We start from the raw sequence: 27392 nt of genomic DNA on the forward strand, positions 1-27392 counted from the left end.
TTTATGAAACACTTGTAAAACGTGACAGTTAATTCCAATGACTCCTGCCCTCACTTACCCCATGCATACAACTACTCCTTTCGTTGACAGCACTGACTCTGGTGGGTTTTATTATTGAGAGGCAGTGGTGAAAGCAATGATTGTTTGTAATAATTAAACACAAAGTCTGTCTGTGAGGGTTGCTGAGGTTGGCTATTATTGGTGAGGGTTTGGCAGAGGAAGGAGATGTTGCAGAAGTGGAAGCAAGCAGTCCCCATAACAAACAAAAAGTGGTGGACTAAGCTCACCACTCACCAGGATTCACAGTCAAGTGAGCACATTCATAGCAGAACTTGAAGCTGATTGAAGTAAAAACATCTTCTGCTCTGATCCGAGGTCAGTTCGCAGGTTGATTAGCATCTGCGAACAGTTCGAGCTAGCATTGCGGGCCAGGGTCAACCGCACGAAGAGCGAAGCCATGCTCTTTGTCAACTGGCCCGATCGATCCAGCGTCCTCTTCACCATCAGGTCTGACCACATGAAGGTGTTGGGGATCTGGTTCGGAGCGGCCGAGGTGTGCAACAAGAACTGGCAGGAGTGGACTGCCAAGGTGAAGCAGAAACTGGGACTGTGGGGAGGGCGCTCCCTGTCGATAACGGGCAAGAACCTGGTCATCAGGTGTGAGGTGCTCTCAGGGCTGCTGTACTTAGGGCAGGTCTGGCCCGTCCCCCACTCCTACAGCTCGGAAATCAACCGAGCTGTCTTCAGATTCATCTGGGGATCCAAGATGGAGCGGGTGAGACGGACCGTCATGCACAAGTCCCTGGACAACGGGGGCAAGAACGTCCCCAATGTCGCCCTCACCCTGATGGCCAGCTTCGTATGTGGCTGCATCAGGTTGTGTGTAGAAACCAGGTATGTGGGCACCAAGTACCACTATGTGCCCAGGTTCTACTTGTCGCCCTGGCTACGAAGGATGGGTCTGGCCCCACTCCTGTGCAACGCCCCAGTCAGCTGATCGTTGCCGGCATACCTATCCTACGTAGAAAAGTTCTTCCAGGAGAACGCCTTTGACCACAGGGCCATCAGGCAGTGGTCGGCACGTAATGTCCTGCAGGCACTGCAGGAGAAGGACGTGATGGACACAGTGGCATGGTTCCCTGAGCAGACCGTCCAGTTCATCTGGCAAAATGCCTCATCGCCAGATCTCACCAACAGGCACCAAGACCTCGCCTGGCTGGCGGTGAGAGGGGCCCTCCCAGTCAGAGCCCTCCTGTACGCCCAGAACGTCGTCTCCGCACCCCACTGCCCACGGGAGGACTGCAGTGAGGAGTCTCTGACCCACCTCTTTGCACACTGTCAGTTCGCAGAGAGGGTTTGGAGGAGGATGGATGGGCTAGTGTCACGTTTCATCCCCAGCAGCTGCGTAACAGAGGACTCTCTGATCTACGGGCTGTTCCCGGGGACGCACACGGAGACCAACATCCGGTGCTGCTGGCAGATCATCAACTCGGTGAAAGACGCTCTTTGGTCAGCCCGAAACTTGATGATCTACCAGCACATGGAGATGTCTGTGGGAGAATGCTGCCGACTGGCACATTCTCGGCTGCAGGAGTACGTGCTGAGGGACGCACTGAAACTCGGTGCAGCCACCGCAAGGGCCCGGTGGGGAAGGATCACGGTATAGGTTTCTCCGCCCGTGGGAGTGGGAGGGGTGGGGTGGCGGGGAGTATACCCCTCAACAATGATGTGGTAAGCTGAACTACTGGAGTGCCACATGGGTGGCTATAAATACGGATATGCACTGACTATAATGGAAACATATGTAAAGGATGGAAAGTTATTGAATGGTTTATTATATATATTTATTTTTGAATAAAGTATATTTTGAAATTAAAAAAACAGAAAATGTGGAAAGAGAAACAGAATTAATTTGAAAGGTTAACTATTTCTCTTTCCACACATGCTGCCTAACCCGCAGAGCGTTTCTGGCATCTTTTATTTTTAAATCAGATCTGCAGTTTTGTTTGGATTTTAATTTATTGAAGTTTATTGTTCTGGCTTTCCTTTTGCCTCTGGAAACAATGTTGAGTTCAATCCTACTGTGGTGTCCCTGCATCCTTTAACCTTAGCATGCAGAGGGAAAGCAAGTTACAACTAATGTTAATCCAATCCAGTGCTTACCACTTCTGGAGCGGCTGGCATTTCCTCAATCAATGTAGTTGGACTGAAGGTTCTTTCAACTTTTAAAGGAGATGACTTTCGGTCACTTCCTGACTTCAAAGAACCTTTTCCTGTTTTGCTTGAAGTACTTCCTGACTTCTTTGGCCCTCCGTGAACAGCAAGAGTATCGGGCTGTTTAACTGAAGACTCTGAAACCAAATGTGATGTAATTATTATCAACACTGTACAGTTTTATAACAGTGATGATTGCAGATTCAGCAGTAATTTTGAAAAAGGAAATAGTACATGAAAAAGAGAAAAATTGAAGGCCACGAAGAAAGGGCAAAAGCCTATGATCAGTTAGATGGTTTTCAAGAAAGCAGCAAAGGTATTACAAGATATAAAATTCTAGGACTCTACAAAAATATGCAAAGTTAAAATTCTGTGGCAGGAGTGTTGCTACAGAAGGTATATTCTATGGAAATATCGAGAATAGAGATTTTAACATCCTGGTGAAATGGAGCAGGTTTGGAAGTCCAAGCATTCAACTGTACTCCCATTCATCAATTCTATTATCTGGCAAATTACTGATGTGGGTCTAATGGGTCTGCTTCTCTCACATATATGCAGGTAGCTGTTATAGGTCAAACAAAGATAGGAAATGACTGATCTTAGAAATTACTTGGGAGACTTTAGTATTAAAATAATAAATCTTTATGGATTGGCTAAGGCCAGTGAATTACAGAAAATCTTAACGTGATGAGTATGTCAAGGCTGCGAGGATAGAGCAAGAGCATAGTTCTAGCTGGATAATTCAGTAATTCTGTACAAGAGCCAACACATGCATAACAAGCCACCTTGCTTCCTCCTGCATAACAGGATTCCAAGCTGCTCACTGGACATAGATTTAAGGGATAGTTTTATAAGGTACGGTCTAGGCTTGGGTTATTGTCTTCCCTGTGCATAACCTTGTCCCCAGTCACAGGGTCAGAGAACATCACAGCACAGTACAGGCCCTTCGGCTCATAGAAACATAGAAAACCTACAGCACAATATAGGCCCTTTGGCCCACAATGCTGTGCCAAACATGTACTTACTTTAGAAATTACCAAGGGTTACCCATAGCCCTCTATTTTTCTAAGCTCCATGTACCTATCCAGGAGTCTCTTAAAAGACCCTTTTGTATCCGCCTCCACCACAGTTGCCAGCAGCCCATTCCATGCACTCACCAGTCTCTGCGTAAAAAATCTTACCCCTGACATCTCCTCTGTACCTACTTCCAAGTACCTTAAAACTGTGCCCTCTCGTGTTAGCCATTTCAGCCCTGGGAAAAAGCCTCTGACTATCCACAAGATCAATGCCTTTCGTCATCATATACACCTCTATCAGGTCACTTCTCATCTTCCGTCGCTCCAAGGAGAAAAGGCCAAGTTCACTCAACCTGTTTTCATAAGGCCCCAATCCAGGCAACATCCTTGTAAATCTCCTCTGCACCCTTTCTATGGTTTCCACATCCTTCCTGTAGTGAGGTGACCAGAACTGAGCACAGTACTCCAAGTGGGGTCTGACCAGGGTCCTGTATAGCTGTAACATTACCTCTCGGCTGTTCCTCATCTCGTCTGTTCTGATCCATTATTCTGCCTAGTCCCAATGACATGCATCCCGAACATAGTCGTGGCATACGCCTCCCATCCAGATGACTATCCAAGTTTCTCTTAAATGTAAACACTACTTCTGCTGGCAGCTTGTTCCACACGTCCAGCACCCTCTGAGTGAAGAAATTTCCTCTTAAACATTTTACATTTCACCCTCAACCGTAACCTCTCCTTCTTCTCTCATCCAATCTCAGTGGAAAAAGCCTGATGTATTTACTCTATCTATACCCCTCATACCCATACCTCCTTTTGTTTATGTCAATTGTCTGCAGGTCATAAATAAAAATAATAATGAGGAAGTGTAAAGGCAGGTGATAGGAATGGAACAGATAGAGAAAAGGCAATAAAAAAGAGATGAGTCTGGGCACACTTACTCTGCACGGTTGAATGTCTCACACTTTGGTAAAACGTAAATGAAGGAATGACAGCCTGGCCTTTTCCGGTTGCTTTGGCTACTTCTTTCTCCTGATCTAGGATTTGTAACTTGATGTATACATCTGGCTTGGAGGTTTGTACATGGACAGTTGTTAAATGGGTTGCATTCACATTAATCTGGAACCTGTAATGCGTATCAGTGAAAAACAGAAATCTTAACTTAAAAATAGATCTTGCTTTCAGAATTTATGTACGTGGAGCTATAATCCTAGCTCCTGAATGATGAATGTCCCAGGTAGTCAAGTATTGACCCTCGGTTTCTAAAAGTTTGTCATTTATTTATTTTATTTAGAGATACAGCTTAGTAACAGCCCCTTCCTGCCCAACAAACCCATGCCACCTAATTACACCCATATTGACTAATTAATCTACTATCCCAAACAAAAGAAAATCTGCAGATGCTGGAAATCCGAGCAACACACAAAATGCTGGAGGAACTCAGCAGGCCAGGCAGCATCTATGGAAAAAAGTACTGTTGACGTTTCGGTCTGAAGCCCTTTGGCAGGACTGGAGAAAAAAAGCTGAGGAGTAGGACCTACTACCCCATACATCTTTGGAATGTGGGAGCAAATGAGTGTATCTGGAGGGAGAAGGTAAGAACTTCTTACAGATAACGGTGGAATTGAGCCCAGGTTGTTGATCCTGTATTATGTTAACCACTGAGCTACATGCCACCCATGTTCTAGTATATTAGAAGTGGTGTCAGGGGGGAAGTTTTCATATTTCTAAATTTTTTAGACGATTTTTGCTTAAAATAAAACAAAAGTAATTCCAAACAATATAACTCATATTTCATTCAATTTGTACTACAAGTTAAACTGGAAAGTTATGTTCCTTAAGTTTTATTCATGAGTACTATTAAAATACCCAAGTCCAGGTTTATTCTCAGCTTGTTACATTAGACCTGATGATCTGTCAATCCAGCTTAATCATCAGTGGTCCCATTTCACTGGATTTTCATCTTACAGAACACTATCAGTGGCCAGGTTGGGAATACTTGTCTCATAATTATTTTCAAGAAGTGCAGGCATTTCTGCAAGGTCAAAATATAAAACAAATCTTTCTTAATGACTACCTGAAGATAAGGTCTTTATCATTTGGGATGTAGTAAGACTTAATTTCTTTCATGGTAAAGTTGCTGTTCACAGTTTCATTTAACAGGGTGGGAAGAGGTTGGTTGGAGGCAATCAAACGCATTTTCCATTTACCAGAGGGAAGTGTGAAACCTCCTGAGTGAGCTTCAGCCACGAATGTATAGCCGCTCTATTTATAAAATAAAAAAGTATACAGTGTTAGGCAATCATATTTTGTGATGACGAATATCTTCATAGCCTAAAGAGAAAGTTTAGAAAAGCAAATTTCCTCAAAAATTGATGATCAATTCTCTCAGAATTCCTTGTTCTACCTTGTTTTTAGTATAGACGTATGGTGCCACCTTTTGAAAAACCCTGGGAATTTCCTCTCCTGTGTCGTTATTGATCACGTGGAGAACAGAGGCCAGTAATGTAGTGTAAACCTTGGGTACCAGCAACATTTCCTCTGGCATGTGGAACACCTCTCTGCAGATAGACAAGATTCAGTTACACAGCCAACGCACGTTACTTAACCAGGGGATATCAATACCCTAATGTGGCACCACTCTTCAACAATCTTCCCAAAGGAGCAGAGCTAAGAGCTAACAGAAAACTATTCATGCTACCGTGACTGCACCCCTGAGCCAAAAATAAGTGAGCCTCAGTAGTTAAGTTGCAGTACACAGATGATGTTTGCAGTTACACATAGGGACTGATTTCAAAGACATCATCAACTTATTTACCAAAGTGTACAAGAGGATGGGCTTTGCACTTAATACCTGCAAGACCAAGGTCCTTGTGGCACCATACAGCCTTCCAACAATAATGGTTCATGGTAAGATTTTGGAAAAAGTGGATCCCTTAACAGATCTTGGGAGCTAACTCTCAGTGAAGGCAGATATTGCTGATGAAATTCACCACCACCTTCAATGCACCAGGAAGGGCCTTTGTTTGATTCTTTTAAAAGGTATTTGATGATCACGACTTTAGACCTGGTAGAATATTCATGGTCTACTGCCCTTTTATGTGCTTCAGAGACCTGTTCTACCTGCAGCAGGCACCTCAGGGCACTGGAAAATTATCACTAACACTGTGTTTGCAGGATTACTCCAAGTTCAAGGATAAAATAACCAGACCCACATTGGCAACCTCTTGTAAGCCAACACCCCCATCACTTGAGGCCCTGGTTACACTCACTCAGCTATGGTGTCTGGCCCAACACCAGATTCCTGAAACAAAGACTCTATTTTGAGCCCTGTTGTGGGAAGAGATTAACAGGTGAATAAAGAAACAGATTTAAGGATGTGTTCAAAATTCCCTTGGAGAAATGGAGGGAGCATCTGGCTGATGATTGCTAAAGAGAAGGATGATTCCGGGATTGGTACTGCCGATGTTCACTCCATGTGTCAGGAGAACACAGGAGGCCTACATGAGTGGCTGATTGTTGATTTAAGTTGATGTTAACTTATGTTTGTCATATCTGTAATGTACTGTGCTGCTGTTGCAAAAACCTGATTTTTATGGGGTGTATACCCCTGTATATGTATGCTTATGAAAACAATCAGGTTGAATCTGAGCACACCACATCATTAACAACGCATTTTTCGACCACACTAACCACCTCCTTCCCAATCTGTGAAATGTCTGCAGTTCCCATATTAACCCCATTAGCCCCCATAGAACCCAGGAAACTGGAGAGTAAACCTAAGAAGAGAAACACTAGTGAAAACCTCAATGAAGTTACTGACAAACCAAGTTTCAGTTTATACCTGAATAACACAAACCAGAAGTTGGGAGGATGCTCACTGTACGAGGTTGTATAGTCAGCATATACAGTCCTGCTCGATTCATCTTCATAAAAGCGATACAATTTTGCCAGTTTTGGATTATTGTCAAACAGGTACCTTGAAGAATAAAACAAAAACAAATGAGTGCATGTGAAAACAGCTTTACTTTTACACCTAGCTGATGATAATAAGGATCTTGATGTTTCTCAGAAATCTGACAACTCTTTGGGATAATTTCTTCTCTAATGCTTCTGGCAATGTTTTGGCTCTCACTATGAGAAGAGCAGTGAACCAAACACACACTTGAGCTTGGGAATTGATAGACAGACCAAATCTTTGTTCACATTAGCTATCAGAGCAAAATATACATCCAGAATGAACAAGATGACAGCAGGGGCAAGTTAGGGTGGATCGATAATTTCACATCATTGTTGTGCCATTCTGACTTGCTCCAGGACATTTAATTCAGACAAGTTTAGACAAGTTTAACTCATTAGTAATCTTACTCAAAATTAGTTGGGCCTCCTCTTTGATCTATTTAATTAGAGGCTGACTTTCTAGGTAAACATAAGTAATGGGCGTGGTATATTTTGCCAGTTCTTTTGAGGTACACTGCAAGCTGTGTGACAGGAAATCTGGGAAATGCAGGCCTTGAGTATTTGAATACCAAAGCTTCAGCATTCAAAGTCCAGCAGTCTATCAGTGAAAGTAGAGTAGTGCAAAGCTTTCTGAGGAAACAGCTGCAACAGCACTTTGTAGAATCATAGAAATATACAAGTCCTTTCAGCCCATCTCTTCCATGCCAATCCTGATGCTAATTCTATTTGCCCACTTTAGTTCTGCATCCTTCTACATTGTTCCAATTCAAATATCGGTCCAAATGCCTTTTAAACATTGTAGTTGCATTTGCCTTCACCACCTCCTCCAGAAGCTCATTCCAGATGTTCACTACCTTCTCAGTGAAAAATATACCGCTCAGATCTCCTATAAATTTCTCCACTGTCACTTTACACCTATGCTCTTTAGATCTGGATGCCACTACCCTGGGAAAACCATTCTGACTGGCTATCCTGACTAAATGTTCTATACTCCTTGTAACTATAAATCTTCATATGGTTACCCCTTGGCCTCCCATGTCCCAGAAAGAACAAGTCCAAACTATCCAACAATCTTCTTAAAACTAAAGTCCCCCATTCCAGGCAATATCCTGGCGAATCTCTGTACTTTCTCTGTCGCTACCACATCCTTTCTGTATAGTGGTGACCAGAACTGTATACTGTACCTAGTCCACCTACAGACGGTCTATTCCTAAAACATCATGACTCCCAAAGAACAAGGAAAGAAAGGATCCTTAAACTCTGGGTGGGGCTGGAATAAAGTGCTGTAAAAATGACTTACCTTAAGATAAGAATGCATGCAGTTGGAAGTAATGTATTAGCATATATAGAAAACTGGTTAACCAATAGAAGGTAGAGAGGTGGATTAATGAGTGTTTCTCTGGTTGACAGTCATTGGTGAACAGAGTGGCTGAGGGCCCAATATACAACTGTTCATGACAGGCATTAGCTACTTCGAAGAGGGGACTGAGTGTACCATACCTAAGTTTGCTGATGACACTGAATTGAGTGGAAAAGCAAATTGTGCAGAGGATGTAGAGAGATATAGATGGATTAAGTGAGTGGACAAGGGTCTGGCAGATAGAGTACAATATTGGTAAATGTGAGGTTGTCCACTTTGGAAGGAGATTAAAATTAGCTTTATTTGTCACACGTATATCAAAACATCAAAACATACAGTGAATTAAGCTGTTTGTGCATTCATTTTTGCAATATGCTGGGGAAACATAGAAACATAGAAAATAGGTGCAGGAGTAGGCTATTCGGCCCTTCGAGCCTGCACCACCATTCAGTACGATCATGGCTGATCATCCAACTCAGAACCCTGCACCTGCCTTCTCTCCATACCCCCGATCCCTTTAGCCACAAGGGCCATATCTAACTCCCTCTTAAATATAGCCAATGAACTGGCCTCAACTGTTTCCTGTGGCAGAGAATTCCACAGATTCACCACTCTCTGTGTGAAGAAGTTTTTCCTCATCTCAGTCCTAAAAGGCTTCCCCTTTATCCTCAGACTGTGACCCCTTGTTCTGGACTTCCCCAACATCGGGAACAATCTTCCTCCATCTAGCCTGTCCAATCACTTTAGAATTTTATATGTTTCAATCAGATCCCCCCTCAATCTTCTAAATTCCAGAGAGTATAAGCCTAACCAATCCAGTCTTTCATCATATGAAAGTCCTGCCATCCCAGGAATCAATCTGGTGAACCTTCTTTGTACTCCCCCTATGGCAAGAATGTCTTTCCTCAGATTAGGGGACCAAAACTGCACACAATACTCCAGGTGTGGTCTCACCAAGGCCTTGTACTACTGCAGTAGTACCTCCCTGCTCCTGTACTCGAATCCTCTCGCTATAAGTGCCAGCATACCATTCGCCTTTTTCACCGCCTGCTGTATCTGCATGCCCACTTTCAATGACTGGTGTACAATGACACCCAGGTCTCTTTGCACCTCCCCTTTTCCTAATCGGCCACCATTCAGATAATAATCTGTTTTCCTGTTCTTGCCACCAAAGTGGATAACCTCACATTTATCTACATTAAATTGCATCTACCATGAATTTGCCCACTCACCTAACCTGTCCAAGTCACCCTGCATCCTCTTAGCATCCTCCTCACAGCTAACACTGCCGCCCAGCTTCGTGTCATCCGCAAACATGGGGATGCTGCATTTAATTCCCTCATCCAAGTCATTAATATATATTGTAAACAACTGGGGTCCCAGCACTGAGCCTTGCGGTACCCCACTAGTCACCGCCTGCCATTCTGAAAAGGTCCCGTTTATTCCCACTCTTTGCTTCCTGTCTGCTAACCAATTCTCTATCCACATCAATACCTTACCCCCAATACCGTGTGCTTTAAGTTTGCACACTAATCTCCTGTGTGGAACCTTGTCAAAAGCCTTTTGAAAATCTGAATATACCACATCCACTGGTTCTCCCCTATCCACTCTACTAGTTACATCCTCAAAAAATTCTATGAGATTCGTCAGACATGATTTTCCTTTCACAAATCCATGCTGACTTTGTCCGATGATTTCACTGCTTTCCAAATGTGCTGTTATCACATCTTTGATAACTGACTCTAGCTTTTTCCTCACCACCGACGTTAGGCTAACCGGTTTATAATTCCCCGGTTTCTCTTTCCCTCCTTTTTTAAAAAGCGGGGTTACATTAGCCACCTTCCAATCCTCAGGAACTAATCCAGAATCTAAAGAGTTTTGGAAAACTATCACTAATGCATCCACTATTTCTTGGGCTACTTCCTTAAGTCCTATGGGATGCAGACCATCTGGCCCTGGGGATTTATCTGCCTTCAATCCCTTCAATTTACCTAACACCACTTCCTTACTAACATGTATTTCCCTCAGTTCCTCCATCTCACTAGATTCTCGGTCCCCTACTATTTCCAGAAGATTATTTATGTCCTCCTTAGTGAAGACAGAACCAAAGTAGTTATTCAATTGGTCTGCCATGTCCTTGTTCCCCATGATCAATTCACCTGTTTCTGACTGTAAGGGACCTACATTTGTCTTAACCAATCTTTTTCTTTTCACATTTCTATAAAAGCTTTTATAGTCAGTTTTTAAGTTCCCTGCCAGCTTTCCCTCATAATCTTTTTTCCCTTTCCTAATTAAGCCCTTTGTCCTCCTCTGCTGGACTCTGAATTTCTCCCAGTCCTCAGGTGTGCTGCTTTTTCTGGCTAATTTGTATGTTTCTTCTTTGTGAGTGTCACTGCACTTCCATTGCCAACACAGCATGCCTACAACTCACTAATCCTCGTGTAGGGTTTTTGGAATGTGGGAGAAACTGGAGGACCTGGAGGAAATCCACACTCAGATGGAGAACGTACAAACTCCTTACAGACAGTAGTGCGAATCAAAACCCAGTCGATTAAGACCCCAAACAAGATAAAAATTGCAGATGCTGGAAATCCAAGCAACACACGCAAAACTCAGCAGGCCAGGCAGCACCTATGAGAAAAAGTAGAGTTGGATTTTCATGCCAAGACCCTTTGGCAGGATTAAGACCCAGTCAGCAGGCATGGTAAAACCATTGTGCTAACTGCTAAGCTACCATACTGCCATATACAATAGAAAATTAGGTTATTATACAAATGGTGAAAGATTACTGCATGCTTTTGTGTGAGAGGGACTTGGCAACACTTGTGCATTTATCGCAAGAAGTTGGTTTGCAGGTGTAATAGGCTATAAAGAAGGCAATTGGAATGTTGGCCTTCATTTCTAGAGGAATTGAATCTAAGAGCAGGGAGTTAATTCTGCAACTGTACAGAGTACTGGTGAGACCATATCTGGAGTACTGCGTGCAGTTCTGGTCTCCTTACTTGAGTAAAGACATTCTGGCTTTAGAAGCGTTACAGAGGAAGTTCACGAGGTTGATTCTGGAGATGAATGTGTTAACCTATGAGGAGAGATTGCGTCACCTAGGACTATATTTGCCAGAATTCAAAAGAATGAGAGGTGATCTTATAGAAACATATACAATTATGAAAATGATAGATAAGATAGAGGCACGAAAAGTTATTTCCACTGGCAAGTGAGAAGAGAACTAGGGAACATACCCTCAAGATTCAGGGGAATTGATTCAGGATGGAGATGAAGTGGAACTGGTTTTCCCAGAGAGTTGTGAATCTATGGTATTCAGCCCAAGGAAGCAGTGGAGTTATCTCATTAAATATATTTAAGACATAGTTAGATAGATTTTTGCATTGCAGGGGTATTAAGGGTTATGGGGGAAAAGCAGATAGGTGGAATGGAGACCAGATCAATGGACCAAATGACCTGTTTTTGCTCCATCTTCTTATGTTCTTAATAGTGAGAGAGAAGGTGGTAAAAGATTTTCTAATATTATCCGACAGAATAAGGAGAAATAGTTTGTTTGAAATTTTTTAGCTCCCAGGAAGAACAAGGAGCAGACATTCCATTCAAAGGTGAGAAGCAAATGAGATCTGATTGTAATGATACTTACAATGTGCCTGTGTAGAACAAATACTATTGACAAAAGATCTTAGAGAAAACATGCCAAAACCAGTTCAGCAGGCATCAATAGACAGCATGAAAATCATTTCCTTTGTTTTCTTGAGAAGAAAGGCAGGAGAAGAACGATGTAAAATCTAATCACAGCCTGGTGAAATGCAGCTGCAGGAGATTCATAGATCAGTGTTCTAGATCTAAATACCTGCAGTTATTTCCTTTCAGTAGAGGATGTTTGCTGGTGATTCAATTCCACTTGTAGTTCCAAAGCAAGTTTATGCCTGCATATAACATGACCTTGTCAACTTTTAGGTTTGGACAGATAATGGATTTGACATCTGTGAAATACAATTATCATTTCTAATTAGAGATGCTACCTAACCACCAATCTTTGTCATTCATTGGAATTATCATCATAAAATTTCAATCAACATCCTGGAAGGTTGTGGTGGTGATGTTGTAGTCACTATTGACTCGTACTGTAACTGGATCAGCCTTGTAAATACTATAGCCAAAAGAGGCATTCAGAGGCTGGGGGGCAGGGGAGGTATTGTTGGATTGTGGTGTAGAATTGTTATTTTTCTTGTAGTTTAACTTCTTATGCTTGTTTGTATTTTTGTACAATCATCTATACACACGCAATTGTTCAGTGAGTTTTTTGGTAACTAGAGTTGCCTCTGTATTATTTTGCAAACTTCTTGGTTTCAGTGGTGGGTGTCACTTTACTTGAAACTGGCTATTTGGTTGGTTAATGTTATCAATGGAATTTCTGTTATCAGTAGTCTGGTATGAGGAGAACATACTACTTTCTAGATTGGTCTTCTGCTCCTGCTTCTTTTTTTCTTTTCTCTTTGTCTCCCGGGATGCTCCTTCCTCTCTATTCTTTGCTCCTGTAACACTTAATGAAACAATTGCAAGCAACAAGTATTATGCCTTATTCTTAACTTCCGAAGAACCTTTGGATCGCAAAAATCAGGATCTGACAGTATCCTGCAGTGACTGAGTCACTCATGACTCCCCTAAATTTTTCTACTAACAGATATAAGGTGATTGATAGATTATTACGTAGATTATGTCAGCCTCATCAATCCTCAACAAGTTAAACATTATATTGGGCAACACAGCTTGCTCCATTAGAATTCCCTCTGTAAACCTGTAAATCTGTCTTGTCTAATACTAGTGAACAAAATTAACTGCTACAAACTGTCAAGGTAACTCTTAGTTAACAGCAACTCTTAAACCAGAAAATGCTAGTACTTGAAAGTCAAAAGCATGGAAGCTCTATAACCTCAGGACCACATCACTGGGGTCCTGGGGAGTGTTGTTGAACAGAGAGATCTTGAAGGACAAGTATATTATTTCCTAAAAGGGGCAACACAGTTAGGAAGATGGTGAAGAAAGTACTGGGCATTCTTGCCTTCATTAGTTAAGGTATTAAATGTGAGAATTGGGATGCTATGTAACAGTTACACAAAATAATAGTTAGATTACAATTGTAGAAAATCACACAATTCTGCTATAGGAAAGGTGCAATTATGCTAGAAAGAAGGTAGAAATGATTCACAAGGATGTTGCCTGGATTGCAGGCTGAAGTTATTTGATAGGCTGTGTCTGTTTCTCATGATGAGAGGCATAGAGAGGATAGATAGCCAGAGTCCGTTTGCCATGTTAGTTGTGCCATAGGTTTAGGGTGAGAAAGAGAATTTTTCACACAAAGAATACCTGGTATCCAGAACAGGCTGCCAGAGGAGGTGGTGGGGTTTAGGAACAATAACAAGATTTAAGCGGTATCTGGCAGGTACTTGAATAAGCATGGCATATAGGAATAAAGGATTAATGCAAGTAAGTGAGATTACTATGGATGTAGATAATTGACAGCTTAGATGCTGTGAGCTAAAGGGGCTGTTTCTTTTCTATGAAGCAGTTAGCCAGCCTGATTGTTTGCAGCCAGGAAATGAAAGCAAACCTATGTGAATGAAACACTGCTATTAAATTAACTGGAGAGGTAATGCTAGGACGTTATTTTCTGGGCTTGTATTTTAATTTTCTCATTTTTTATTTTGTGAAACAAAGTAGCTTTTGATTAGTGTAAGTAATACTTCCAATAACTTTACTTCAGGGATATGATATGGTAGAAAATATTGATGAGCAATTTAAAGAAATATTTTATGAAACATTACCTTTGAAAACCTATACATGGGATTCACTGATATTCAGTGCATTATACCTGAGCAAATATAAGCCATTTTCCTCTGTGTTTGACTCTAGAAGAGAGCGAAACTGATCCAGGATATCTTGGATATATTCATTTTCTTCTGTCCCTATATTAGTACAAAAGAATATGTGTCTTAGGAGTTACTAATAAACCTTATGAATGATCAACTAATTTTAAATTAATTCCAATATTGAGAAGTGTTATCTTATATTTTAGTCTTCAGAATAAAAAGGCACACTCTACTTGAGCATAGAAAGTCTAAATAGGGTAAAGAAACAAAGGGAATTAGTGGTATATAATCAGAAATCATTTAAAGTATACTTTATACTTTATTGTCGCCAAACAATTGATACTAGAACGTACAATCATCATAGCGATATTTGATTCTGCACTTCCTGCTCCCTGGATTACAAATCGACAGTAAATATTAAAAATTTAAATTATAAATCATAAATAGAAAATAGAAAAATGGAAAGTAAGGTATTGCAAAAAGACCAAGATGCAGGTCCGGATATTTGGAGGGTACGGCCCAGGTCCGGGTCAGGAGTCGTTCAGCAGTCTTATCACAGTTGGAAAGAAGCTGTTCCCAAGTAACACTTCAGGGGAAGGGATTAATATTTGCATGAATCATTTGGGATGAGTGGACTGAATAATGTGGAATACTTGGTATGGAATACTGTTAAAAACAAACTAAACAGGGAGGTTCATTTCTAAACAGGCAGAAATGAAACCCAAACAAGTAATACTAAACATAATTTTAATCCTAGGCCATATTTGAATTATTGTCTACTGTTCTGATCTCTGATTTATAAAGAAGACAATCGCAGAACTAAGAACATATAATTATCAGGGCTCATAGGACTTCCACTGTATAAGGCTATGTTCAGCTGGTAGCACTTTAGCCTCTCAGTAAGAAGATGTGGGTTCAGTCACAAACAAGAGAAAAAGAAGGTGGGAGGAGAAGATGGCGGCGCGCCTGCGTGTGTGCAGCCCTCCGGTGAAAAATGATATCGTATCTGTTAAATAGGGGCCATGGACAATTCTGATTTGATGGAGAATGGATGTGAAAGCACAGGGGAACATCTGGAGAAATTTCTGAAACACCCGTTCGCTGCTGTCAATACTGTGTGGTCTGGAATCTTTCGGAGGGTAGGCCTCAAAATCCCCGGCCTTGCCTGCTTTTGGCGACCGAGAAAGAGGTCGAGTCGTTCAGACAGAGATGGCGCTCAGCACTCGGTGTCCGAGAGCTGATCAGAGCTCGAAGTTTTCGGATGACTCAGAGTCAGATTGTGGTCGGCATGGCAGGGAGAGTTTTTCTTCCTTCTCCCATCTGCGTGAGATGTGGGTCATTTGAGAAACTTTGAACTTTACTGTGCTCATGGACTTCTTCATCAAGTTATGGCATTGTTGCACTGTTTGTAACTATATATTATAATTATGTGGTTTTGTTAGTTTTTTCAGTCTTGGTCTGTCCTGTGTTTTGTGATATCACACCAGAGGAAATAATGTTTCATTTCTTAATGCATGCATTACTAAATGACAATAAAAGAGGACTACGTGTCTTCATAATCTAAATCTGCAGATGCTGGAAATCCAAGCAACACACACAAAATGCAAGAGGAACTCAGCAGGCCTGGAAGCAGCGATGGAAGAGACTACATTCAATGTTTCAGGCCAAGACCCTAGTCCTGATGAAGGGTCTCAGCCCGAAATGTCAACTGTACTCTTTCCTGTAGATGCTGCCTGGCCTGCTGAGTTCCTCCAGCATTTTAGATATGGGTTCAGGTTCAGGTTCAGCTTGAGATCTACCAATACTAGAAATAAGTGTTTCTCCAGTTGGCAGTCAGTGGTGAGTGGGGTGCCGCAGGGGTCGGTGCTGGGCCAGCAGCTGTTTACCATTTACATCGATGATTTGGAAGAGGGGACTGAGTGCAGCGTAGCAAAATTTGCTGATGACACTAAACTAAGTGGAAAAGCAAATTGACAGAGGATGTGGAGAGTCTGCAGAGGGATATAGATAGGTTAAATGAGTGGGCCAAGGTCTGGCAGATGGAATACAACTTTGGTAAATGTGAGATCATCCACTTTTGAAGGAATAGTAGAAAAGCAGATTATTATTTAAATGGTGAAAGATTGCAGCATGCTGTTGTGCAGAGGGACTTGGGAGTGCTTGTGCATGAATCGCAAAAGGTTGGCTTGCAGGTACAACAGGCTATTAAGAAGACAAATGGAATGGTGGCCTTCATTACTAGAGGGATTGAATTCAAGAGCAGGGAGGTCATGCTGCAACTATACAGGGTACTGGTGAGGCCGCACCTGGAGAACTGTGTGCAGTTCTGGTCTCCATACTTAAGGAAGGATATATTGGCTTTGGACGGAGTGCAGAGGAGGTTCACCAGGTTGATTCCAGGGATGAAGGGGTTAACCTATGAGGAGTGACTGAGTCGACTGGGGCTATACTCTCTGGAGTTCAGAAGAATGAGAGGGAATCTTATAGAAACATATAAAATTTTGAAAGGGATAGATAAGATAGAAGTAAGAAAGGTAGAACTAGGGGACATTGCCTCAAGATTCAGGGGAGAAGATTTAGGACGGAGATAAGGAGAAACTGTTTTTCCCAGAGAGTGGCGAATCTGTGGAATTCTCTGCCCAGGGAAGCAGTTGAGGCTTCTTCACTAAATATATTTAAGAAACAGTTAGATAGGTTTTTACATAGTAAGGGAATTAAGGGTTATGGGGAAAAGGCAGGTAGATGGAGCTGAGTTTATGGACAGATCAGCCATGATCTTATTGAATGGCGGGGCAGGCTCGATGGGCCGGATGGCCTACTCCTGCTCCTATATCTTGTGTAGAATCTATGCTGATACCTCAGTGCCATACTGAAGTATTGCTGCACTAACATACTAAACAAGGACAAGCTTCAGTCTGCTCAGTCATTCAACAAATAGGGGCATGGGTACAAGAGCAAGGAAGCTATGAAGAATCTTTACAAAACTGGGGCCCTATTTTCTTCAAGAATTTATCAACCTTCCTATTACTCATCATATACTGTGTAGAGTACCTTAGATCCCTTTGTCCCAGTGCTCCTTTAGAATTCAGCATTCTAATTTTATGTTTCACCCACAACACACTGGAGGAACTCAGCAGGTCGGGCAGCATCTGTGGAAAAGATCAGTCAAAGTTTCGGGCCGGAACCCTTCGTCAGGACTGTAGGGGGAAGGGGCAGAGGCCCTATAAAGAAGGTGGGGGGAGGGTGGGAAGGAGAAGGCTGGTAGGTTCCTGGTGAAAAACCAGTAAGGGGAAAGATAAAGGGGTGGGAGAGGGGAGGCAGGGAGGTGATAGGCAGGAAAGGTGAAGAAGGAATAGGGGAAAGCACAATAGGTAGTAGAAGGAGGTGGAACCATGAAGGAGGTGATAGGCAGCTGGGGGAGGGGGCAGAGTGACATAGGGATAGGGGAAGGGAGGGGGAGGGAATTACCGGAAGTTGGAGAATTCTATGTTCATACCAAGGGGCTGGAGACTACCTAGACGGTATATGAGGTGTTGCTCCTCCAACCTGAGTTTAGCCTCATCATGGCAGTAGAGGAGGCCATGTATGGACATATCTGAATGGGAGTGGGAAGCAGAGTTGAAGTGGGTGGCTACCGGGAGATCCTGTCTGTTTTGGCGGAAGGAGCGGAGGTGCTAGATGTAGCGGTCCCCCAATCTGCGTCGGGTTTCACTGATGTAGAGGATGCCGCACCGGGAGCACCGGATGCTGTTGCTTTGACCACAGCATCTGCAAGTTATTCTGTGTTTACTAATTTTATGTTGTCTCACCTCATTCTTCTTGTCAATATGTAAAACTTTGCATTTTTCACTGTTGCCTTTCATCAAAGTTTGGCATAATGGTTATGCATGGATACAGGCTACCCACTAGCTCAATGTAACAGCAATCCATTTATTCCAATTCTCTGAGCTCACCCATAATCCTATAAATTCTTTCCTTTTAGACAATTACCCTGCTCCTTTCTGAACATTACAATTAAATCTGCTCCACTACTACTCCCAAAAGTCATTTGCTCTTTCCACTAAACACACAGAAAAGTTGCTGGTGAACACAGCAGGCCAGGCAGCATCTCTAGGAAGAGGTACAGTCGACGTTTCAGGCCGAGACCCTTCGTCAGGACTAACTGAAAGAAGAGCTAGTAAGAGATTTGAAAGTTGGAGGGGGAGGGGGAGATCAGAAATGATAGGAGAAGACAGGAGGGGGAGGGATGGAGCCAAGAGCTGGACAGGTGATTGGCAAAAGGGATATGAGAGGATCATGGGACAGGAGGCCTCGGGAGAAAGAAAAGGGGGAGGGGGGGAACCAAAGTATGGGCAAGAGGTATAGCGAGGGGGACAGAAGGAGAAAAAGGACAGAGAGAAAAAGAACGTGTGTATATAAATAAATAATGGATGGGGTACGAGGGGGAGGTGGGGCATTAGCGGAAGTTAGAGAAGTCAATGTTCATGCCATCAGGTTGGAGGCTACCCAGACGGAATATAAGGTGTTGTTCCTCCAACCTAAGTGTGGCTTCATCTTTACAGTAGAGAAGGCCGTGGATAGACATATCAGAATGGGAATGGGATGTGGAATTAAAATGTGTGGCCACTGGGAGATCCTACTTTCTCTGGCGGACAGAGCGTAGGTGTTCAGCGAAATGATCTTCCAGTCTGCATCGGGTCTTGCCAATATTCAGAAGGCCACATCGGGAGCAACGGACGCAGTATATCACCCCAGCCAACTCTGTCTCTTGCAAAAATGCCATCTCCTTCTCGCAATTCCTCCGTCTCCGCCGCATCTACTCTCAGGATGAGGCTTTTCATTCCAGGACGAGGGAGATGGCCTCCTTTTTGAAAGAAAGGGGCTTCCCTTCCTCCACTATCTACTCTGCTCTCAAACGCATTTCCCCCATTTCATACACATCTGCTCTCACTTCATCCTTCCACCACCCCACTAGGAATAGGGTTCCCCTTGTCCTCACCTACCACCCTACCAGCGTCCAGGTCCAACATATAATTCTCCGTAACTTTCGCCACCTCCAATGGGATCCCACCACGAAGCACATCTTTCCCTCCCCCCCCCGCTTTCTGCAGGGATCACTCCCTACGCGACTCCCTTGTCCATTCGTCCCCCCCATCCCTCCCCACCGATCTCCCTCCTGGCACTTATCCTTGTATGCGGAACAAGTGCTACACATGCCCTTACATTTCCTCCCTCACTAACATTCAGGGCCCCAGACAGTCCTTCCAGGTGAGGCAACACTTCACCTATGAATCGGCTGGGGTGATATACTGCGTCTGGTGCTCCCGATGTGGCCTTCTATATATTGGCGAGACCTGACGCAGACTGGGAGATCATTTCGCTGAACACCTATGCTCTGTCCGCCAGAGAAAGCAGGATGTCCCAGTGGCCACACATTTTAATTCCACATCCCATTCCCATTCTGATATGTCTATCCACGGCCTCCTCTACTGTCAAGATGAAGCCACACTCAGGTTGGAGGAACAACACCTTATATTCCGCCTGGGTAGCCTCCAACCTGATGGCATGAACATTGACTTCTCTAACTTACACTAATGCCCCACGTACCTCATCCATTATTTATTTATTTATATGCACACATTCTTTTACTCTCTCTCCTTTTTCTCCCTCTGTCCCTCTCACTATACCTCTTGCCCATCCTCTGGGTTTTCCCCCCCTCCCCCTTTTCTTTCTCCCTAGGCCTCCTGTCTCATGATCCTCTCATATCCTTTTTGCCAATCAACTGTCCAGCTCTTGGCTCCATCCCTCCCCCTCCTGTCTTCTCCTATCACTTCGGATCTCCCCCTCCCCCTCCCACTTTCAAATCTCTTACTAGCTCTTCTTTCAGTTAGTCCTGATGAAGGGTCTCAGCCCGAAAGCAGTCGACTGTACCTCTTCCCAGAGATGCTGCCTGGCCTGCTGCATTCACCAGCAACTTTTCTGCGTGTTGCTTGAAATTCCAGCATCTGCAGATTTCCTCGTGTTTGTGCTCTTTCTATTAGTTTGCTTGGATCCTCCTGGAAGTCAATTAATATCCTCCTCACAGTTAAGGATATTTCCAACATTTATGTTATCTGCAGATTTGGAAGAAGTGACCTTTTGGAAGGAGTGGAATTGAAAAAAAAATCACAGGTAAATGAATTACATAAGGATTTAAGTGTTCTTGTACAAGAATCAGAAAAAGTTAGCAAATAGGTGCAGTAATTTGTACGAAAGGCAAACAGCTTATTGACTTTTACTGTAAGAGGGCTGGAACTTGGAAAAAGGAAAATATTATTACCATTGTAAAGGGGACTGCTGAAGCCACACCTGGAGTCCAGCACATGAATGGATATACTTCGGAGGCAGACCAAGGTAATACCTGGGAAGAGTCAGTTATCCTATCAAGAGCAGCTAAGGAATTAGCTTTATGTTCTTTGGAGTTCAGAAAAATGAGGGTGATCTTATTAAAACTTATAAGATCCTTGGGATCACACAGAAGAAATATCAAATGTTTCCAATGGATGAGAATCTTACTTGATGGGACATAGTTATATGATCAGGGTGGTCATTTAAAACTTCAACTTCTTCTCGCAGAGAGTGGTGAATCTCTGCAATTTCTTAACTCAGAGGGTCATGGAGGCTGGATAAACTTTTGAAAAGTCTGGCAATTGAGGATGATGGGGAACTGGCACAGATGAGGAAATGAGGCCTGAGGTACAATCATACTGAATGATAAAGCATTGTCGAATGACTTAGTCCTGCTCCTATTTTCTATTGTCATGTTCCTATATCTTTAAGGTTGATGGTTGATGCATAACACACATTACAAATAAAGATGGGCAATAAATACTGCTCACATTCTCAGAAGGAAGTTTCTTTGAAGTTTAGATGCTTGTTTTAAGATCCTAATTGAGCTAAGGTGCTGCAAACTGAGACAAGTCAAAATGCATTTTACTGTTCTGTAAGTAAAAATGGAAAAATCTACAGCTGCTGGAAATCAAAAAGAAAAGCAGAAAATGCCAAAAGGACTCAGTAGATCAGAATGCATGCTTTTTATCATTGAGTAGAAGCACCCTGTGTCCTACAGAGCTACAGATGCAGCCTGATCTGGTTGACCTGCCTAGTCTATACTCGGGCAAGAGATAGGGGTAGAGGACATCAGACCATATTAGCTGGATGAATCCCATATTATGTGATGGAATTAAAATCAACTTAATGTTTTTCCACAAAATTATATATTGCGCAGAGATACTTGATCTCTGAAGCAGAACTTAAATTCATCCATCACTTAATTTCTTACCTACTGTTCTGGCCTTGAAAATAAATTGAACACTTTTACTTCTCCACCAAGCTTGGAGTTTAATAATTGCTCTTTCTTCTTCTTTAGTTGGGATCCTGTTCTGCCACTTTTCAGGCACTTTGAAAATAGTATTATTAAAACATGAAATTAATGATACATTACAGTTCTATTCTATAAACAGAACATAGCAAAATGCCTAATTTTTTTAAAACATCATCACAGCTGTCATCAAACTTCACTGTCTCTTGTAACAGTATCATTAGCTTCAGTACATAGCTTTCACAAACGAAGTCATTTTGAAAACCTTTAGGCACCAAGATTTATAATGCTCACATCAGGAGGTTGCAGCCAAGTAAGTATAAGATTTCTATATAGGTCAAAAGAGGATGTGTGGGAAACGTGCACAGAACTCCAAATCCTACTTATCAGTGGACCATTACTGCAAACAAAAAGTGACAACACAGCTGAGTTACTTCTATGTTTAATTTTGGCCGATGAGGTAATAAAGTCAGTTAAGCTCAATAATAAATGGCTGCAATTTGTTTCAGCCCAGTTTGCAACACTGGTATTGAGTAATAGCATTGGCATTGAAAGCTAGAAAATACTAGGTAAGTAAAGTAGGAGCTGTACCTGGATGAATCCTGGCAGAAGAGTTAGATGCATCCATGACCTTGCCAGTCACTGAAATTGAACATAAACCTCTCCCAATAGCTCCATTATCCAAATGTATGGGGCCAAACAGCTTCATTGAGCACCTTTGCACTGTCTGCCACAATAGTCAAGATTTACTGGTGGCCACTCATTTAAATTATACTTTCCATTCCCACTTTGACATATTGCTACAATGAGTCAACTCTTAGGTTGCAGGAGCAACACCTCATCGTTTGTCTGAGTGACATCCAACCTGAAGGAATGAATATTGATTCCTCTAGCTTTTAGTAATTTCTCCTCCCTCCCTCTTCTCTCTTTTTCAGTTCCCTATTCTGGTTCACCTCTTACCCCTTCCTTTCTTCACACCTGCACATCATATCCCTCTGGTGCCCCTCCTCCTTCCCTTTCTCCCATGGTCCACTCTCCTCCCCTATTAAGATTCCTTCTTCTTCATCCCTTTACCTTTTCCACCAGTCTCCTCCTGGTTTCTCACTTCATCCATCCACCCTCCCCCTCATCTGGCTTCATTTATCATGTGCCAACTTATACTCCTTCCCCTCTCCTTAGTTTCTTACTCTGTCTTCTTCTCCCTTCCTTCCCAGTCCTTACTCAGGGTCTCGGCCCGAGATATTGACTGTTAATTCATCTCCATAAATGTTGCCTGATTTGCTGAGTTCTTCCAGAATTTTGTGTTTGTTGCTCTGGATTTCCAGCATCTGCAGAATCTCTAGTGTTTGGGATCATACTTCGCTGGTTTCCTGATGTTGCTGGAGAATCACCTCCAAAAACTCCTCTTTCTATACTCACAAATTCTTATCTCTGGCATTGCAGAGAGATTTATCTTTGGCACTTTTGTCTCATTCATATGCTGCTCCTTGGCAGTATAATGGATTAAATGCAGCTTCAGTCTCTACGTGGACACTGATGACATTGTAGTCTGAGTCATCAATACTCCACTCCACTCCACTCTTTCTAAATTATCAGACTGCTCTTTGATAAAGAGAAATACATTTTTACATTATCAATATATTGCCTTTTGGGAAGCCAAAATCCACAGAAGTATCTGAAAGTGTTCTGAGGTCGCAAAGGACCCTCCCTGCATAGTTGCAAATCTTTTTAATCCACTATCTCTTTCTGGCACACTCAGCACCAGGGCTAATGGTAATCTGAGTCACCGAACGTTTTTAAAATTAATGTGTGCCTAAGTCCTATGTTTTTAAGTTAAGATAAAATTTGCATCAACATTGGAATATTTTCTGATTGGATGACACAGGTTATGACCAGTAAAACAAGCATACAGGCTTGCACTGAAGTGTAAATAAATCAATTTTACCAATTCATGGCGTCATCGTACTCTGGCCATTTCAGACCATGATAAACTGCACAGAACATAACTGCAAGACAGATTTAATGGGAATTCTTGTCCCAATTATATGATAAACAGCTTTCTTGTAATTTAACAATTCTTTTGATGTAAACACTCAATGCCCATGTGTTTAAAGGTTTGCACCTTTCAAGCACATGGTTCCTTGAAGGGAATTTGGCTGTTCCAACTAAAATTAATAAAGGGAGCATGAATTGTTTAATTTGATCCTTGAGATATTTGGAGAAAAAGAATCATATGGGAAGAGGTTTCCTCTACACTAGAGGAAGATTGCTAATACCTGCACTTGTCTGTGAAACTGACTCTTCAGCCAATGTACACCTAATCTGGGAATGTTGTTGAACAAATCCAGTTACAATATTATCAATACCTTTTATGGAAGACTTGCAAACATTATGTTTCATGCCGAAATTTTGATGAGAAGCCTGTTGTACATAGGAACATTGCTTATATAATATTGAGCATTTTAGTGTTAGTACAATGGCTGCATTATTGAAATCAGATATTCAGCATCTTCTGCTGAGCAAAATGTCAAAATAGTCTCAAGATTTGAATTGGGTGGAGGTACCTCAAAATGTTGGACACTGTCAGTTTTTCATTTTGCCAATGACTCTGTGTATTTAAACAGAGTACCAAAAGTAGATTTTCTTCAATTTGCATCAATGCAGATTGGAAAGCCATAATCTCTCCAACAGCTGAGGCCACATGTCAACCTCAATTTATTCACTTACCTGTATGAGATTTCCTTTTTCTCAGCATTTCTTTTGGTGAAAAATCAAGCAAGAGGGCTCTAAAAGCAATCTCCTCCACAAGACTGAGAGAAGCACTCATAGCCTGCTGTAGGGTGACGTAAAATGCATCATTGAAGGCCTACCAGAAAAAATAGCAAATTTGTAATGAGGACAGGCACCAAAATAGATACTCTTATTCAAAATGAATTGTGTAGTGTTAATTCATTGATATCTTGCTTCATGTCTAAATATTGACAGGGTTATTAGGCTCAAGGCTGTAATTGCTGCCAAAGTTGCATCTACTTTTGCACGACTTCAGACTCCACCGCTACCTTTGTACCACACTACCTACTCTTTTGCACTCTTCATTATATTTATTGTTGTATTTATTATTAACATGTATACTGCTTATTTATGTTAAATTCACACCACCAAGGAAATTCATTGCATGCTGGTGTATATGATATTAAGTTACCCTGTAGCTGGACAGCCATATTTACAAAGTGGGATCATGCATCTACTAAATACTGACTTGAAGGGGGTGAATACTTATGCAATCAATTACTTTGTGTTTTATATTTGTAATCAATTTAGATCACTTTGTAGTGTTCTGTTTTCAGACTGACACAAAAGAGTTTTATTTGTTGATCAGTGTCAAAAAAGTCAAATTAAATTCACAATGTGGTAAAACAACATTGAAAACTTTCAAGGGGGTGAATGCTTTTAATGAGCACTGTAGCATGTACCTTATTCCCACATCAATGAAAGTCAGATATTGTGGGAATGGAATATGATTGTAATCATTTTTGAGTTGCATGACCCCACTTTGTAAATATGGCTGTCCAGAGACAATGAATTTCCTTGGCCATGTGAATTTAACACAAATAAGCAGTACACATGCTAACAATAAATACAACAATAAATATAGTGAAGAGTGCAAAAGAGTAGTATGGTGCGAAGGTAGTGGTGCAATTTGAAGTCGTGCAAAAAGTAGTGTTAAAGTGTCAATAATGGAATAACTGAGAAATGTAGAATTAATAGTCCAATAATGTGGCAGCACTGCCAGGAAGGGAATGTCAAAGAGGTGACTGGTTTAAAAGTTTGATAACACCGGGGAAGAAGCTGTTCTAGAGTCTAGTCATCCAGCTGTTCAAGCTCTCGTAGCTCTCCGCAGAAGAAAGGAAATGAAATGGCAAGGATGGCAGGCAGCCATGGCAGGAATTTTAGCCTTTCTAAAGCAATGCACCAGGAAGATGGACTAGATGAAAGGAAGTGGCAAGGTTGTGATGAACTGAGCATTGCAGGTCACAAATATTGCATGTACCAATGATGTGATTTCTACATCGGAGATATGTGGAATGAATTTGTCCCAGTAAAACACACTACCTGGAAAATTAGACTATTCTTCTAAGGTATATCTGTCATTAAGAACTTCTGGAACAACCAGGTTTTAGTACAGCTAATGTCTCCAGGCAATGTAGTTTAAAGGAGTGGGAGTCCTCAGCAGGTTCTGCCCCAGCTCTGGGTATAGGATTCAAGTCCCCTTTACTTTATTACTCACTATCTGATCACCTAATGATCACTCCCCACTGTCAACCAATCTGACAGGTCCTGATACATCAACTCAAGCACTCTAAAACACTCAGGCTCTGATCAGTCTTCCAAGGCCCTGTCCATCTCTGTATACCCATGACTGTGTTGCCACCCACAGCTCCAATCTGCTGATTAAATTTGCTGACAACACTACACTGATTGCCCTAATCTCAAATAATAATGAGGCAGCCTGCAGAGAAGAAGTCATCACCTTGACACAGTGGAGTCAAGAAAACAACCTCTCCCTCAATGTCGCAAAAGCAAAGGTGCTGGTTGTGGACTACAAGAAGAATGGAGACAGACTAGCCCTTATTGACATCAATGGATCTGGGGTTGAGTGGGTGAACAGCTTTAAGTTCCCTCGGCATAAACATGACTGAGGACCTCATGTAGTCTGTACATACCGGCTGTGTGGTGAAAAAGGCACAACAGCGCCTCTCTCACCTCAGACGGTTGAAGAAATTTGGTCTGGTCCCCCAAATCCTAAGAACTTTCTACAGGGACACAATTGAGAGCATCCTGACTGGCTGCATCACTGCCTGGTTATGGAAACTGTACTTCCCTCAATCGCAGGACCATGCAGAGAGCGGTGCGGACAGACCAGCACATCTGTAGGTGTGAACTTCCCTCTATTCAGGACATTTACAAAGACAGGTGTGTAAAAAGGCCCGAAGGATCATTGGGGACCCAAGCCACCCCAACCACAAACTCTCCCAGCTGCTACCATCCGGGAAATGGTACCGCAGCATAAAAGCCAGGACCAACAGGCTCTGGGACAGCTTCTTCCACTAGGCCATCAGACTGATGAACTCATGCTGACACAACTGTATTTCTATGTTATATTGACTATCCTGTTGTACATACTATTTATTATAAATTACTATAAATTGCACATTGCGCTTTTAGACAGAGATGCAACGTAAAGATTTTTACTCCTCATGTATATGAAGGATGTAAGTAATAAAGTCAATTCAATTCAATTCAATGTTGGATTTCAGTCCCCTGGCTCTTTGCATCTCAGACATTATTCACTTTTGTTATAGTAGCAAATGACTAAACCAGCCTTTTGTGCACCATAATGCATGATTATAAATTCTGATATTTACAGAGAAGTCCCTCTGGTGTTTGCCACAGGTAAGTCATCATCAGGATCCTCCTCTTCTATCTCCTCCCATGGCCAAAGTGCTGCTTACAAAATTGCAAGTCCTTCCCATCCATTTGGAGACACAATGGACACGACCTTTACTGGGGTCACCTACTCCAGGAGGAATGCAGGAAGCAGCAGC

At 42.2% G+C, this 27392-nt stretch overlaps 1 protein-coding gene across 2 annotated transcripts in view; it reads right to left on the bottom strand.

The window, feature by feature from the left end:
• Positions 1–27392, bottom strand: part of adgb (androglobin) — a 219591-nt gene that overhangs the window by 60277 nt on the left and 131922 nt on the right. For both annotated transcript variants that reach the window (XM_072265653.1, XM_072265651.1), the window contains exons 24-31: positions 24514–24652; positions 21748–21864; positions 14429–14522; positions 7075–7209; positions 5638–5791; positions 5308–5495; positions 4172–4356; positions 2164–2351 (exon numbers count right to left, since the gene is read on the bottom strand). In XM_072265653.1, coding sequence (XP_072121754.1) covers positions 2164–2351; positions 4172–4356; positions 5308–5495; positions 5638–5791; positions 7075–7209; positions 14429–14522; positions 21748–21864; positions 24514–24652 — 1200 coding nt within the window. The remainder of the gene's footprint in view (positions 1–2163; positions 2352–4171; positions 4357–5307; positions 5496–5637; positions 5792–7074; positions 7210–14428; positions 14523–21747; positions 21865–24513; positions 24653–27392) is intronic.

The sequence above is a fragment of the Mobula birostris genome, chromosome 8, assembly GCF_030028105.1.
Source record: "Mobula birostris isolate sMobBir1 chromosome 8, sMobBir1.hap1, whole genome shotgun sequence".
NCBI classification, from domain to species: Eukaryota; Metazoa; Chordata; class Chondrichthyes; order Myliobatiformes; family Myliobatidae; genus Mobula; species Mobula birostris.